The sequence below is a fragment of the Pelecanus crispus genome, chromosome 5 (genome assembly GCF_030463565.1).
Source record: "Pelecanus crispus isolate bPelCri1 chromosome 5, bPelCri1.pri, whole genome shotgun sequence".
NCBI classification, from domain to species: Eukaryota; Metazoa; Chordata; class Aves; order Pelecaniformes; family Pelecanidae; genus Pelecanus; species Pelecanus crispus.
Genome location: NC_134647.1, coordinates 27,939,403 through 27,957,471, shown reverse-complemented (window position 1 = coordinate 27,957,471; position 18,069 = coordinate 27,939,403). Strand labels below are relative to the sequence as shown.

The following is an 18,069-nucleotide window of genomic DNA, read 5'->3' as shown; positions in this document are numbered from 1 at the left end:
TTTGCTCTTCAGCCTGGAGTCAGGAGTCCTCTCTTTGCCGCCTGTGCCCACGCAGACGAAGCCCCAGGGGCAAAAGACCACGAGATCAACGTAGAAGCTGCTGCGGTCTCCAGCTGCCTCCCCTACAGCGCTGTGGTGACGCGGGCAGGGCCGCGGGGACGCCGCGGCAGCAGCGGCAGAGGGGCAGCCAGGGCTGCCCTGCGGCTCAGAGCTGGACCCAGCTGGCGCCAAGCCCCTCGGCCCGAGCCCTACGGCTCTTCCATCGTGGTGCAGGCGAGGGGGGACACTGCTGGGAGGCCACAAATCTGGTCCCCACACATGAAGGTTAAAAAAGGGAGAAGTTTAGTCTCACTTTCTGCAATACCCACAGTCACAAATAAGCTGGTACAGAGCAGGAATCGGTGTGCGGCAAAGCGTGGCAGAGTTTCCTTTTCCCCCCAAGAGGCCAAGAGGCAGGGAGCGAGCAGAGTACAAACCAGACCTGGTTCGTGTCCTGATTCCTTATGAGGCCGTGCAAGCCTGGCCCATGGCTCAGGCTACCCTGCAGTCTTGCTTTCTAGCCCCATATGACTCCCTTCCCTTCCCAGCTAGACTTCGAACCGTCGCTAGTCAACATTGACCAGTAAGCAAGACTGTCTCCACGTAAGGCACCCCACGCATCGCTAAGGCATCACAGAACATGAAGCAGCTCACCAAGAACGTGTTAGTACAGAAACAATAAGGCTGATAATATATTTGCCTTTCCACTGTATTTAATATATTTATATTTATTTATATTCACCCACCCCTTCTCATTGGATATGACGAAGTATTTGCTCTGAATGTAGCCACCAGCTCAGCTGAAAAGCAGAGAGGTGTGACTGTGTTTGCCTGTTTGGTTCGGCCCTCTGTTCCCCCGCAGGGTCACAGCTCAAAGGCCGGGACAGCCGGCTCCCACGCAAGCGCCCCTTGTGCCGCGAGATCATGGAGCCCAGTCTGGGCACCCTCCCAGCCAGCTGCCCATGTTCCCCACTCAAATCCGGAAGACAAGAAAAGCTCATCCAAAATGCAGAGGAAGAGGGGATGTGCGCTACCTTTAGCTGGTCTTTTCACAAAAATGTCATTTCAATTCACTTTTTCCCAAATACAGAGCCCAGTGATTGGTGCTAAGAAGATGGAACTGAAAATTAAAACTGTAAAATAGGATCAGCGCTGGGCTTTGGTAGTGTCCGGTATTCAACCCAGCACAGCCAGGAAGGAAATAGTTTGAAAACACCAGATGCTCTTCGCAACTGGTATTTTGGATGTATTTCCAGCAGCAATTTCTCCCCTCCCCATGAAAACAGACACACATTCTCATTTAACAACTAATTGATTTATTTAACAATACAAATTTCTTCCTACTGCATGGTTTAGCAGAGAGAACTTGAGAAACAAAATTAGCTTCTTTTCTTTTTTTAAAGTTTAATTGTTTACACAAAAACAACCTTTACTTCAGTAAATATAAAATTTACACACAAAAAACCTACATTAAAAAAGAACAGAATCATGACAAACCAACAAAAAAAAAAAAAAAAAAGGATGGGAATTCAGTGTAAAGGATCCAATTGCAAGGAAGGCAAGATGGGGCAACACTAACAAGGCATCCCACTTGTACACCTAGGTATCTGAAGTTGTAGGTACAATACAAAAACAAAATACATTAAAATTAGGATTAAAACCTGTATTTTCATACCATAATATTTTATGATATAAATATCTGTAAATTCTGTAGGCAACACAGTTAACGTGTGAAATACATAGTTTGCTCTTCACTGGAAAGTCACTGGAGTGGTGTACGAGCACCGTGTCACCCGCGAGTGTGCTAATAATGGTCAGCAGTGAGCAGACTTTCGACGTCCAGCCCAGATGTGATAGCCCCTTGTTTCTTTGCCAATCTGTGCTATTTCTCACACGTCCAACGACATAATGAGAAACTCTGGTCACCTTCAGCAGTGATTTCCAGCACTTCATCTCCTGGCATTAGTCTGTTACCTGACTTAGGCATATTCACCTGCCAGATCCCCTGTTTCTCATTCCCTTTTGCACTTTATAACCTGAACTCTAAAGCTATCTTGTAGCTACCAAGAGAGACTGGCTTCTAGGTTGAGATATTTGGGATACACAGTTCTTCAAGCCACCTTCAGGAATCTGTAGAAATATTTAAAGTAGGGTGGACAATTCATGGTCAAAGGTTATGCGATACAAAAAACAGGGACCTATATAGTGACGGCTAACTTCAGATCTAAATCTTTAGCATTTTTTCTATTGCTTTAATATTTAAACTTAACATTCAGTTTTCATATATTAAATGAGCAGAGCATCTTATTGATGGAAGTGCTACATTATCTCCAAAAACACCAGGTAGTAAGGGAGACTGTAAAATTTAAAATTAAGTGTAATTTTAAAAAATCATTTAAAGGGATCAAGTCTCTTTTTTATAATCAATATTGTGACTGGCAACCTATAAAAGCTTAAATTATAAAACTATTAGTGACTCTACTTTTTAAACTGTATGTACTATAAAGCTGTATATCTTTGTTACTTACAGATGTTACAAAATTTCCAAGCCAGAAAGTGAAGGAGGGGGGGGAAATGTAGTCTAAAAGTTTTACAGATTTCACTTTCACTAACAAAGGTTCATTTCCCCCCACAACTGTTTTTATGTCATAAAAATCTGATTAAATTTATTCTACTACTTTCTTTTCTGGACAGATGATACAGTGTTCAATCATGCTTTGGAAGACCATTTTCAATGGGTAACTGTAGTTCTCTAGATCAGCAAGTCCGACTTGGTTTACTCGGAAACACAAGCACCAGACTATCTCTAACTCGGCCCTCATCCTGCAAAAAAAATTTGTAGCAAGACTCAGGCAGTCTGTTACGAAAGCAGGACTGGCCCTGAAGCAACCAGCTACATTAACTTCTGGAGTGAGCATATGCATATCCCTCTCATTCCAACTTGAGAAAGAGCCGAACAGTATTAAACTTAAGGAAATTGCAGAAATTACATTTGTTCTGTAAAAAACAAAACAGGGAAAACTTAAGCAATCCACAGGTGTGCATTAAACATTTAACAGCAAGCCTTTGCTTATGTATATTAATTTAAAGATTATCCACAGGGATCTGTGATACATTGGCCCTGCCTTGTTACTATAATTAAATTTATTCAAATATTAATTTAAAATAGGAAAACAAAGAAACTACTCCTTGGGGAACATGTTTATTGTGTTTGAGATGATACACTGGGTGCTCTCTGAGCTACAAAGGGAAAAAGGAAATCCTTTCATTACAAACTGACAAAGGTAAAAGTTAAAACAGTTTTCACAACAGCATGTACCACATATTGGAAATAGATCTGGGTTTAATACAAATGACATAATTCCTAGTAATCTACAGCTACCTTTAATAACTTCATACAGATAATGAATTAGGCTAAAATGCACTATAATATTTGGTTGACTTCAGGAACAGTATCCTTAGTACATCACAAAATACATTTTGATATCCCAAAGAAGCAAGACTTGCAAGTAGGCATTTTAAACATAACTAATCTACAGCTACAAATTTCTACTCTTGATAGCATTTACCTTTTTGGGGGGCAGTATCCCAGTCTTCAAAAGGATAAAAGCAGAGTAGAATCAGTATAACATATACACAGAAGTCCGTATTGTAAAGGCTATAAAGATTTGTTGCACACTGCAAAGTTGCCTTCTGCACCTTCACACTGCACAAGTAGTTTGTCATTTATGTTGCATATCTCTTGGTCCACTGTCTGGCTATCCTGTCATGTTCTGCTCTGTTGGTCAGGTACTGAGTGGCTATGCTTCCAACCAGAGGGTCAGCTGCAAAAGGCAGGAGAAGATGCATTAGAAACCATTCCACAATAAAAAAACCCCACACACATGATTTAAAATACAGAATCTATTCCAAAATATAGTCTTTTTTAGGCCAGAAAATGCTAGATACAGTGGGACTAGATATTTCCAAGAGAAAACACAGAAGGCACAACGAACAGAAGAAGAAAACAGAAAAATCTGTTGTGGATATCTGCGCATTAATGAATCTTGCCCCAGCCAGGTGCCCTGCTTTCGCCCCTTTGGAAGGGCTGATGGGTGCAGGGGACGTTCAGCGAGCGCAGCCTGGCGCGCTCCTGTCACAGCGCTGGGACAAGACCAGTGTACGTTAGGGTCTCAGCGCTACGGGCACACACCGAGAGGATCCAGTTTGCTTCAGGAGTCATCAAACTTTTGTATCCAAGAGGCTAATCCATTTCTCCCTGATCATTACCAGTCTGCTGTAAATGAACTGTCACCTTAGCACTACCGCTCAGTTCCTGCCCTGACCGCAGGCAATTAGCATTCACTGCCTAATGACACTGGTCACGCAGTTGTGGCTGAGAAACTGTACTGCTTCCAGCGGAGTTCCTCCCCTCCCAACAGAACAAGGAACTCTCTTTGAAACAGGGAAAAATCTCGCTGAACATCATCCCCCTCACATTTGCAGGACTAAATGTTTCAGTTGCTGTCTTCAGAGAAGGGACTTCCTGTGGCCCCTTCCAACCTGCAGGATTTATGAGTTTGCAACTCAAGAGAACTTTGCTGCTTTCCCGGATCGACCACTCGCTGCAGCTCCTGCAACACAGACCTGCAATGACATCAGCTTATTTTCTGCACCATACCTTGGGGAAAAAAGGGCTTAATGCTATTTACTTTCTGTTGTGCCACAGGAGTGAAAAGTGCCATCCAAGCAGGAGTGTTTCATCCCCAATTATAAAAATATTAATTTTCATTTAATCTGCATATAATCAAATATGCAAATTACATTCCATGGCAAGTAAGTCAAACGACTAAGGGTGGACGCTCAGTGAACTATCAACTCCTTACCCGGGTTGCAGTCTGTCAGAAGAGAACAAATAGACAGCAGAACCTTTGAAATAGTCAAAGCAGGGCTCCAGTTGTCCTTCAGGATATCCAGACAGATGACTCCCTGACTGTTGATGTTGCAGTGATAAATTCTGGTACGGAAAGTAACCTAGAATCACAGCATAAGGGACAGAGAAAGAGTCACTCAGTGTTGCCCAGGGATGCTGCTCCTTGTCTCAGAGCAGCAGCAGCAGCTGGGGTGCTCCCTGTTCTGCAGAGCTTCTGTGGAGGCAGTTCCTCCCCGCTCGTTTTCTAAAACACAATTATTTAACAGAAGAGAGCGTATTTACTGTAGTCATGGCTACCTTTAAGAAACCTACCGTGGAGATCTTTGGTGCACAAACTGCTTTCACACAGGCCCTCTGTCTGGTACGCACAAAAATCAGGACCTACTTTGTAGCACTGTACGCTATTTAATGAACACACTGCGTGTCAGGAATGATCTAATCACAAACATAACTTTCCTGTGGTTTCTGAAGGTGAAGAAGTAGACAGAATTTGGCTGCATGTGCAGTATTAGTTGATCTTTTCCTTTCTTTCAAAAGCCTAAAAATTATTATTTAAAATTGGAGTATTGTATTATTCTTGTTCAAATTAACAATGAAATCTTTGCCTTACCCTTCATTAGGCAGGACACCATATACATCCAAAACAATGCTATCACATTAACTAACACGATCCTTGTTTTTAAATTATTTCATACCAATGTTGGTAGAGCGTGTAAGTGTTATGCTGCACAAATAAGAAGTTAGAAATATTTAAGTGCTTTAATTACATAAAGCACAAGAAGATGAGGAAAATTTTCTTTTTCATACTGATGTAGGGGGCAAAAATCCATGATGTTTTCTGAAACTACTGAAAATTCAAAAATGATCATGCTCTTAAAAAAAATCCACAAGATTTTCATGAGGCGTTTGTCTAAAACTCTGCATCACTTCATAGTAACAATCTTAACTCAGAGATTATTAAATTTTGTGGGTTTCAGAGAAGTGTGAAATACATAGAGGGTATATTACTCTTTATGCTGTAATTCTTCCGGGAATGAAAAAAGATATTTGATTTATAATAACAACACTGTAGCCACAAGAGCCGTAAGCTGTAGAAACACTGTGTGGTAGAATGTATTCAGTCTTTGCCAGTGTCAGCAGTGTCCTTTCTGGTGACTTGGTCCAGAGCCGTAATTTGGCATTAAGGGAGGGGAGAAAGGAACAACATTTAACTTCTTTGATATCTGTTAGTAAATTATGATTTCTTAAGTGTTCATACTATTTCTGAGCAAGGAAATGAAATTTTAGTTTAAGTTAAGATTAGTTTAATTTAATAAAAAGAGCTTTTGCTTAAAAATATTATCAAACAAGGTTGCTGATCTTGCCAGTAGTAAATCGATTGACATGTTACAATAATGGAAATCATCACAGTAATTTACCCAATTTGAAGTCACGATATAACACTCTAGTTGTCTATCTAAACTTATTTTAGCTTTCTGTTATTTTGCTAAAAATTACGTGAAAATATATAATATTGGATCTGGTTCATAACAGAAAAAAGTTTATTATACATATATTTTAGCAGCTGGAATGAGAAGATGGAAGAATAAGAAGGTCTTGCGCCGTCTTCTATTAAAATTAAAATTTCCTGAATCTTAACTCTTGATCAAAATTATCACCTCATTTATCACTTGGTAAAGCTTGGAAATTAGTACTGACTGTGGTAATCAGGAAATAAATTAGACACGGGATTTTTCTGAAATTGCAAGCCAAGATTTTGGACCCTGTAGTTTTCAAGAGGCCATAAACAAATTTGATATTCAGAAAACAAGGAGCGCTCACTTGCTGCAAGTTACATTCTTCTCACATGTGAAAAAATGATAAACACAATAAAAATCTTACCCTTACCTTTGGTGGCTTGAATGGATAATCAGATGAAAACGTGATATCCAGGAAAAAAACGCCTCCTTCATATACAGAACCTGGAGGTCCAAGTATAGTAGATCTCCATTCATAAATGTTATCCCCTTTAGGACCGGCACTGTGTAAAAAAAGAGGAGAGAGAAAGAAAGAGTCAGGTGTACCTTTGAGAGAGGCATTTTATAGGTTTCCTTCTACATTAATTTTGTTTAATAGAAACCACTTGCCTATCCTTAACATCTGCCTAATTTCCAACTGATTTCAGTGGGCTCAGTGTTTTAAACAGGCACGAAAGCTGGGCACTCTGCTGACCCTTTGGAGATACAGCAGTGAGACAGACTGACCATGATCTACTGGACTGTCGCTGCCTGAAACATACCCCCAGATCTGCTTTCTCGAGTATGTGGCTGCTCTGAGCTTCTACATCATGCCCTTCCAATGACATCATATCCATACACAAAAGAAGTTGTGTATCTTGACCACATTCATCTTCTCCAGGCATTAAATGGATCACAGCTTCATGAAAAAATGTGACTTACATGTATATTGATACACATTTATTGCCACAGGCTAGAGTGAAATGTTACACCCTTGGGCAGGAGAACTGGGGATGGGAGAGACCGAATCAAGTAACCTGGAATTGAGCTTCTTACAGCACTGTTAATCCAATAACTGTTTTCTTCAGGATGTATTTGTGTTACGCCTCCAGGCAATCAGCATTGAGACTACTAGCCAAAACCAGTTTATTTTAAGAAGTACAATACTGAACGCATTTCTCACTAGGGGAAGGGTTATTGCATAATTAATTATTAAAGTAAAGCTGTGAAAGAAGGGATAGTGAACAAGCATTTTCTCAACTTCTGAGATGTCATAATTAATGCTATTATCACACAGTAACTATGTAACCTCCTCACAAAAAAAAAATGAAAGCACAACCTTATTTCTGTAAGCAAGTGTCAGGGTAAAAACTAACCTAACCTTCCACAAAAGGTCCTGAGTCTGAACTGCTGAGACCCAAACTGACTGCTACGGAAAACACCACTGCTGAGCTCACACAGGCACGGTGGATTCGTCACATTTATGCAGCCAAGTCAGTAACGCAGCACTGTAAATGACCCGTTCAGTTCTCCCCACCTCAGCAGCCTCCCAGGCACCACTTACATCTCCCAGACACACGGTGAAGCGTCCCCATCCTTAATGGTTGGACTGGATGATCTTAAAGGTCTTTTCCAACCCAAACGATTCTATGATTCTGATTGTCCCTCAGCGGTCCCACGGAACAGGCACTGAGGACTGTCACATGCGACTGCACACGAAGCGAGCGGCAGGGCATGGCACCAAGCTGTAGCCTGGCAGTTTGTGGTTTCTGGCATTGCTGGACATTCAGAGGAGCCTCCCTGCAAGCCCTCCAAGAGTTAAGGCTCTTCCCATGTCATGTCACCTCATGTATTTGTCATACGTATGTCCGCAGTCTATAACATGGTATGTTGGACATTCATCCTTACTATGTAGCCAAACATGTGGAGGCACTCATCAGAGACAAGGAATATGAGCAGCCTGCACTATGCATCTGCAATTCCCACACCAAAAATTTAGCTATTTTTACATTAAGATAATATTCCAGAAACAACCAAAAACTAATTTGGATTATGAATTCCCTTTCAATTCATAATTCCCCAACATGTTTTTTATCTTGCGGATGTTTCACGTACCAAATATTTAAACTGTTGCAGGCCTTTCATTAACAGGACAAAACAATCATGGATTTTGGCTGACATCCTATTTAATTAAAAACAAAAAATTGTTTGATGGAGCTGTAGCTATTTTCCTGTTGCCAAAATGAAAGTAGGTAACAACGGCGTGCTGGCCTCCAGAGCACAGCAAAGAAAGAAAAACTAGAAGTGCTGTCAAAATAAAGTCTGGGTCTAAAATCACTGATCTTACTTTTCTATTTGCAATGCATGCACAGAAGTGGAAGAAAAACAGTAGATAAATTTTAGGGGAAAAAAGGGAAATCCAGAGGCAAGGAGGCCCATTTTGGATGATGTAATGAACCGTTCGTACCCTCAGTTACTCCACACGATAATTCCATTCATGCTCTCTAAAAAGCAATTAGTGTAAGAACTGAAAATATTGGGGCAATAATGACAATATTTAAAACCCAGACAGGCCACTGCAATGTTTTAATTAATTCTTGACATTCATCAAGCTTACGGCTAATTAGTATTGTGCTTGGAAACCAAATTTCTGTGGAGCAATTAAATTTCAGCATTGGATGTCCTAATGACTGTTCTATAGTTTAATGCAGAGGTTAGTGCTCTTGCCTCGTGTGTCAGGTACCTTTCTTTCATACACCTCTAACAGCTGGATGCAATTCAATCAGATTTAATGAAATAGCTGAATTAAATTAGTGACATATTTCAGCCCAATGAATCAGTCACAATTAAGTGCAGCACCAGTCCAGTGCCAAACTATCTGGTAATCACTCACCAAGTCAGAGCAAGGGCATCTATCAGCTAGTAGCCAGAAGCTAAGTGCAGTAACTCTCTGCCTATTACTATCTGCTATCCTCTTCTATGCTACCACTAGCAATATATAAAAGGATCGGGCTGTAACGTGAGAAGGGGAAACTCCTAACCTTGTAAGAGGAAGAAAACGCTGTGTTCGAAACCCCTCCTACTGCTAAGAAAAGATTGCTGCAATGTCAAAAGTAACACAACTCTGCAACGATAACCTCATTCAGATAAAGGACAAAATTGTTAAATTGGACAATTTTATTACATCTGATTGAGGTTTGTGAAATTTCTATTTAACAGCTGAAGTGGTGTCTCACTTCCACTGGTGCGAAAGATACCCCTGAGTCATTACAACCTGAAAATCCCCGCAATTACTACATTATTGGTGTGAGGAGACACGAGATTAAAGAGCAGAGGCAAGACACTTAGCTTCTACCACCTCTGTATTTCCACTGGGGATCATCCTCAGCCAGCCATACCCTATTTTGTCTTTTGTACACATACCAAGGTAATCTTTTTTGGAAGTAAACAAACCCACACTCTCTAAGGCTCAGCAAAACATTCCAGACCTACTGACGGCAGTCTCGGCCTCTGCAGTGACTTCCACAAGGACAGGAGACTGGGGTTGCACCCACTTGGACAACTGCAGAGAAGAGCAGAAAGCGCAGCCCTGGCTCAGGCAACAGCTCGGTTGTGTACAGGGCGAGCGAGTGCCGGAGCCCTGCTGCAGTCACTGCCTTCAACGCTGGCACCGCAGAGCATCACCCCGGTGCTGCAGAAACCCGTCAGGAGGGAACTGCCACTCCCTGGTGCAAAACTAACTTCTCCGTTCCCACAGAGGCCAGCAAAAACCCCGGGCTGAAACTGGGAATAAGGACGCTTTACTGTCCACAATTTTCTATTACGTTGATACACCCAGAAGAAATACTCTCCTCCTTCTGCTGGGCACTAAAGAGGCTGGCATGGGAGGTGCTTTTAGGGGCTGTACTTGAGCTCTTTATTCTCTGAAGTTCTCCTGCTATTCAAGAGACTCACTCTCCTATTGCAAGCACAGGCTTCAAGCACTTCGCCTTAAACCTTGGGAGCTGTAGTGAGGGCCAGCCTAGGAACGTCTCTCGCCGTCTGCCACGCTGGACAGCGCACCCCAGGCAGAGCGCTACAGTGGGGAATCGCCATGGTTTTCTTCCCTTTCCTTTTTCCATCACTGGAAGACCCAGCTCCTTCTGCCTTCCCCACAGAATCCATATGGACACAAAATCCTCCTCTATTCTGTCCTTTAAAATACAAAATCCTGACAGAGCAACGAATCTGATGACAACTTCGGTGTTTTGGCTACAAAGCGTGTATGTGCAGTTCATTGCTACCAGCCTGCTGCCCTCCTAAATTAGCTTACAGAACACCACAAATTCAGTAAAGGCACCACCAGTACATTCTCAATACAAGAACCACTTGAACAATATTTTAAAATACGAGCTAAAAAAATCTCAGACAAAATAAAAAAGCAAATTAATTGAAATGACAAAATATTCTTTGCAAAATTAAGGCAGTTTTACTTCATACATAAAAGCTGGATTGATTTTTTTTTTTTTTAGTAAGTTAGATAAATTGACCGAATAAAGTTAACTGGCTACATCTGCTTCATAAGTAAATACTCATTATGCCACTTCACTGAGGGATATATACCTGATCCAGATAAGACAAAGGATTTATAATCATGCTCTATCCAAGCTAGTCCGCTGAACAGATTTAATTTACTAGTGTGACTTCAGATGGTGAATTTGAGAAGACATGAGGTTAAACTCTAGGGGCCCATGGGGTCACACCAGGTCCTTTAAACCTAACTCTGCTGAACCCTGGCTCTCAGGTTTCATGACAATGAAGAACAGCTTTTCCAGCACAGTGTTATGAGCATTCACACGGATGCAGCGGCATTCACACCAGTAAGAACTCTGTTAGTCCTGACGCAGTGGTTACAGAAATCAGAATTCAGCATTTGTTACAATTCACTAAATCAAAATGCATTAAAGCTGCCCATATGGAACTAGCTGCAGGATGAGAAACTAGGACAAGACATTTCCAATCTACACGATGCTAGTAGCGTGCTGCTTTCTGCACTTGCTAAATGCGCTTCTCCTGTCAACAGCACTCCTCTGAAACACGGGGGTCTAAATTTGGTGACAGAATGCAACTTCATAGTACTGAGCCTGTGATAATTAAGAAGCAAAAGGGTGAAGGAAAATGTAATTTAGCTAGCTTTGATGTTAACTCTGTGTTATGCTTTATTATGAGAAACAACTTGGGTCTGTAATAGGATACAACTGAGGGGAAAAAAATAATCTGTTTTTTAGGAAGCTTCCTGAGAGTGAAGTCTGTCAGACTCTAAAATAGTCTTATGACAAACATCATTGGTACCACAAAACTAAAGGTACTGGTCTATATCCCAAGATGTGCATTGGGGGTGCCTACATAGCACAGATTTAAATGGTGGAATATTTTCCTACATTCTCCTTTCAAAGGCCCCACCCTTAGGTCTGATACCCAGGCAGGTATCACAAACCAAACAGCAGCTAACAAACCAAATGTGGTACATGGAGGCAGAGTTAGGTAAGGAAACAGCCCCCTCCATCCTCCCCAAACTTTTATCTCAAGAATAAGATGCAGCAAAAGTAAAACTCCTGAAGCTCTTCGCAGACTGCTCAACCACAGCAACTCTGTCACAATGGTATAATTATAATTTTTGCAGCCATGTCAGTGAAGACATTACTTTAAGAAAGGAGTAAGATACCTTTTTTTGATTTTCCTTAATTCAACTGAAGGTACTAAGAAAGAATGAATGCCCTTAAATACGTTCCGCAACCTTGTGCTTGAAAAAAACACTTCATAAACCTGCACGGTGAGTTCTGCAAAATCCGCAACACCGCTTCAGAGATTGAGTTTTACAAATCCTGCAGTAAGAGAGGCACTCAGCACGTTACCAGCACAAAAGGCGTTGTTTTGGACAGCAATGTCTCAGCTAAAGCTGTTGGGCGATGTTCTAGTTCAGCACTGTGCCACTAGAGGCTAACGGGGCTGTAACAGATCCTACCAGTATATACAATTCAGGCAAACACACAGAATCCCATCTGTAGTGAGTCTCTCTGCCTCACCATCTAAGCTTCTGAGCTTGATGAGCTCATCTCCAGTGGAAGGAGAAAGCCCCAGGCTGAGGTAACTTCAAGTTATCGCAGAGGTGGGGACTCATATCTACCATGTAGGGTATCTAGTGTGGATGCTGATGTTTGCACCTCAGACTTCCCACACAATCAGGGTAGAGAGACTGACAACTCCCTGCAGCACAAGGAGAATCTAAATACTCCCTAATGCCAAGGTTCTCCATCTCTCTCTGGTGACACCTACTTTTCACTGACTGCATGGGGAGCTTGGCTCCTAACTCAAGCCCCTAAGCTCAGTACTTCAGAAAATCCTCCTCACCCTCCGTGCAGTAAGAAAGGATTGTCTAGTTCTGTATTCACATGCTACCTTGTAGCACACTAGCTTTTTATCTAGATATAGATACACACTGCCATGCTGCTGGTAATTAAAAAAAAAAAAATCTCACAAGGAACCAAAGGATCTCTGTCTGGTGCAAGCTGTCTGAGAGTTCAGTGTTACTCTGTGAAGCCTGGAGAGAGCACAAATCACTTACCAACAGTTGTATTTTAATGTTAAATACAGGAATGGAAAGATGCTCAGATTATTTTCCTGCTTTGATATTTTCAACATTTTGAAGAAAATTTATCCATTAGCTTTTTTTCTTAATCCTCTTTTCCCAACTGTGGAGGCACTCTGGTATTTTCGGTTACAGAGCACAAGAAAGGAAATGAACATTAATTAAAAGACATACATTTGTGGCTTTCAGTCCTGTGACCTTTAAAAACTAACAAGCATGGGCAGCAATTTCCATTTTCTTTATTTTTCAATGCCTCGTTTACAGGGCTTTCTGGAGTACTTATTCTCAGTGTTCATATTATCGGCACCAGTGCCTAAGCACCTCTACTTACAGAATCTGGGTAGTACACCCTCTATACGCAGAAAGCATACTGGTTTCACTGGCAAGAGCCTCAAGTATGGCCCTAATTTTTGGATTACAGCATTCTTCTAGGGTTGGACACATGTGGGTTGTCTACAGCAATATACCAAATCCATGTTGAAAATGCTTTTTGATAAGGTACTGGCTATTACTAAAGTTTCCAGGTTATGCACAATTTCTTACCAAAAAAAAGTTTCAGTCTACTGTGTTCTTTATATAGCTACAACTGTTCTTATTTTACCTGCCACTGAACTATCTGCTACATGTGTTTGCTGAAAAACGTTATTTACTGCTTCTAGCAGATCCACAGAGGCTCTGTGTAACTAAGGATACGCCAAGTCTAGTTCACTGTACAAACCTTTGCTTCTGTCGCTTCCTTGTCTATCATGCCCTTAAGACTGAAATCTAGAAATTACTGCTGAAAAAAAGCACCTATTTTTAACTCATGGATCCCCTGCTAATTCAGCTGGTTGTAAAGCAGTGCAGGACTTGTGCCTGAGGCCATGGTTCGATGCAACAGTAAATCCAACTTGAGAGCTCCTCCTACCAGATCAAAAGCAGCGTGGCTACTCAAAGCAAAGTGCTGATCCAACATAAACTAACTTGGCCAAACCGTATACGTTCCAAAAACGTCAATGGATTAGCTTTGTAACACCAGGCTTTATGCTTAATCAGGTATCATTTGTCCTCCTGCAGCCAGCATAAAGAGAGCATAAACTTCAGATTGCATGGTCTGGTTTACAAATGTAATCATGTGGCCGTATTTGGTTCATGTCAAATTGTACCATTAGGGGAATCTAACCAAGTGCAGATCTGCTATTAATCACCCTAAAGAGAAAGTTGCCACATTGTAGTATGTTAGACAATTCAAACCTCCAGTGCTGAACTTGCCATTACTAGAAGAATGCACACTGTTGTTACTAAAGGAAGCTGAGTAACAAACCATTTGATAATTCCACCAAAGCTGTAATATGTAGATAACCCAAGTAATGTATTTTGGAAAGCTGATAGTTTTTCCACTGCCAAAAGCCCCATTAAATTAGTTCATTGCTACAATAGGTCGACTTTACTTTCCTCTTTGTATTCCTGCTAGTTCCTAGGACCTTTCTTGCTGCTGTTAGAAGTCTGCTCAGGTTCTCGCCATCTTCCAGAACAACCGTAGCCAATTATGAAGGCAGAATTCCTGTAATTTTTCTTTTAAAAAAATAACTAACCCCAGAACATAGTTCACTAAATTACAACAGAAACACTGAATTTAAACCAGGTAAGCAAACATATCAGATTGTTTCTGTCTATGTCTTGACAGAGGAGTTGTAAATATATACTACACAGGCAATACATAAAAAGTTTGGAAACATGAGTTGTTTTTGAAAACAGAGAAATCACAGTATTCGCAGGCATGAAGAAAGTTCGTGCTGAACATTTGGTTTATTTTAAATATCTTGAGATCTGCATAAAGTCCCTCTCACATGCCTACACTAGAGAAATTATCCACACAGAGCAGGACGGTCAGTAAAGGGAAACACTTCCTGCTACTTCACCACGTGTTCATCATAACAAAGCCGTAATTCAACATAAAATAAAAGACCAGCTCTCTGTGATCAGTGTTGAAACACTAGTAGTACTAGTGGCAAAATGTGTGCTATTTTCTTGCTGTTGGTATAAATCCCAATTTGTATTAAGGCCAGATCACTTTTTCAAATAAATTTGTCTACGAGGTGTACAGTTCACATTTTCCTTCCACTCAAAATTACTGGTGAACCTGTATTTAACAAACATGGCAAATGTTGCTTTTCTTCCATGAGAGAGGATCCTTCTCAACTCCCTAGCACAAACAAAACTCATCTGGGATACACGTATAGTTATTTTTCAATACGTTATAGCCTCCAATCCATACTGATGCTAGCAATCCATACTGAAAGAATCACACGGTACCTGAGAAATCGTGCAGACTTAGTTTAAGGTGTCTGCCCACAAATACACAAAATGGAGGCACTCGGACACAGGACCATTTGCCTAATGTCATCCAGAAAACGTATGCTGTAGAGTATGACTGCAATGTAAATCTCCCAAATCCCAGGCTATCACCTTACCCGCTGGACTGAGATTACACTATTAGTAGCTCATTCAATAGCTCTGTGGCATCCATGTGTTTTAGACATCAGTCACCTCCATCACTCACTGCAAAATCTTCATGTCAACAAGCTAAGTGACACTGAGAAATCCAGTTTAGGATTTTCTACCAATATTTTCAATGACACTTTTAATGTCAACAAAGAAAATCTTATTCCCAACATCCTTTACATACACACACTTCGGCTGGAGGAAGAAGGAAGGATTAAAACAATTAATTTCACTAAAGAAGCTAATTAATCTAAAAATACAGCTGGCTTTAAAATGGCAGTAAACTTATAAAGATGCATGCCTAGGAACAATAACTGGACAACTGTCAACAGACTAAGCCTGCAAGACAACTAGAGCTGTTCAAGTAAGTCCCCAGCTATCAATCTACCCAAAATACCTAAACACTTGGCAATTTCAAATACTGACCGATGTATTAAAAAAATCTTCCACTGCTCTGTGGATTATGTTTTGTTTTTTAAAGAACGTATCTTCAGCTAAAATTTGAAAGGAACTCCATTTATGAAGAGTGCTTTTCAAGACAGAAAGCGTGTTAGTGAATTAGAGAATCACCACAGTCTGACAATTCAAGCCTAGAGGCAGACTCCATGATTAAACTTGTGAATGGTGTTAATGTTGTGGAAAAATTTTCTTCTAATATCGTAAAAGGAGAAAGTGCAATTTAGTGAACACGATTTATTCAGGGACTTCATCAAGGACCAAGGAAGAGAGAATTGCTGGGAAGTCACCTTCACTGAAATGCGGGTGTATCCACCTGTCAAGAAGATGAACACCCAACGTGCCTGGTGCTACCACAGCGGAACCTTCTCCTCCTTCTCCGGGATGTCCAGGATAGGGCTTCTCCACCACTTCACAGCAATATAGCTAGACATTGCCTCCCCTCCCCTCCTAAAAAATCGGCTTTCAACTTCAGCAGCAAAGTTACAGCTTGCCCACACAGAGATCAAGAAAAGACAAGACCCGTCAGTCAGATAGCCTACTTCCACTAAAACACATTAACACTCCGAATAAGAAGCACCTACTTAGGGATTTAATGATCTTTAATACATGCATATTAATTTCATACGTTTAGTTGTTTCACACTAACTTCCAGAATGTTGCCCTGTAGCAAGCACTGAGTATTTTCCTGCAAAAGAAGTCTGTATTGTCATCATCTAAGTCAGTTCTCGGTTCAGTCTTCCTAACCTTCTAGCTAGCATAGGCTTTCTTCCAAATGTAATGCTATTATTACTTTGAAGTACTTCCTCCCTCTTGCCTCCATCCATTTCCACATCACGCTGTACAGCCTAACAAAACAGAAAACGCCATGCCACAGCTCCCTGTGTTGGATGCCTAACTTGAAGCCATAAATGTCTGATGGAAGTCTCTGTAACTAGTAAAAGGCTGTTATTTCTCAAAAATAAAACAGACCTTTCCCAGTTCTTACACAAAGACCTTCCCCACCTCCAGCACAATAAGGATGATTTCTCAAGTCTGGCTCCTTTCCAAACATGGTTGGGGTTACTAAGTGGCTTTTGTCACTAGCTACTTCATCTGAATTGAAAGAAGTTAGCTGTTTTGAAGGGGCATGAATCTGGTTAGCCAAAAAACAAGAACCCTGTTCAACGCAATGGTCCAATGTTCAGAAAGCCTGTCTTCAGTCCTGTTCCCACACTGGTTAACAAAATTTCCTACACTGAGGATTGATTAAATGAGATTTTCACTTTTTCATAAGATTCATGGTCTGAAATGATCATCAGAGCTCTGGCTATAGGCTTTAAACTCTGCTTAAAGCAAAATGATGACAAGCTTCACATTCAGTGGAGGGCACAAGTTTATCATTGTTGACAATTTTTATATACTTAATCTATTATTTGATATTAGATTTTTTTACCTTTGTACTTCTAACAAAACAGTTCCGCAAATAAGCTTTTGCCAATCTGAATATATAAATCAAATCTCTGGGTTATAACGCATTCCAGTGGACCTCAGTGCTGTCCCACAACCAATTAACCCCAGCAAAACCAGCCCCATGCCTCCTCTTACTCCTTCCTCTCCCTTGACACCTGTAGTGGTGCTTGCAAAATCACATACTGAATCACTCTGCGGTGCTGAGCGGGTTAAGAAGTAACCAAGGATTGCTGTCAGGCTACCTGGACTCCTGCAAGCAGCAGCTGGCTGCAGACTGGCACAGATGCCAGCATCCACCCAAGAACGGGAGCGGGAAGCTGCAGCAGGGAGTAGGGCAGAAGAGGGTGCTGCAGCAGCTCAACCTGAATTGGCTTAACTATATACTGGAATTATACCCTGCGAATGCAATTCTGGTTCTGCAATGCCCTATTTTTCAAAGTAGAGGCTCAGGATCCTGTCTGTCTCTTCACCATTCCACTCTGTCCATTCAGAACATAAGCTGTAGAGTGACCCAACATTATGAGCTGTAACAGTCCTGTACCGAGCTCAAGGCAGACTTGATTCAGGTGCTAAAACATTAGCCCAACAAGCTACATTTCACT

General features: G+C 41.2%; 1 protein-coding gene across 1 annotated transcript in view; it reads right to left on the bottom strand.

Annotated features, from left to right (window-relative positions):
* Positions 1–3,416: 3,416 nt before the first annotated feature.
* Positions 3,417–18,069, bottom strand: part of UBE2E3 (ubiquitin conjugating enzyme E2 E3) — a 56,046-nt gene continuing 41,393 nt past the window's right edge. Inside the window, exons 3-5 of the mRNA XM_009492987.2 lie at positions 6,839–6,971; positions 4,905–5,052; positions 3,417–3,863 (exon numbers count right to left, since the gene is read on the bottom strand). Coding sequence (XP_009491262.1) covers positions 3,766–3,863; positions 4,905–5,052; positions 6,839–6,971 — 379 coding nt within the window. The 3' untranslated portion in view covers positions 3,417–3,765. The remainder of the gene's footprint in view (positions 3,864–4,904; positions 5,053–6,838; positions 6,972–18,069) is intronic.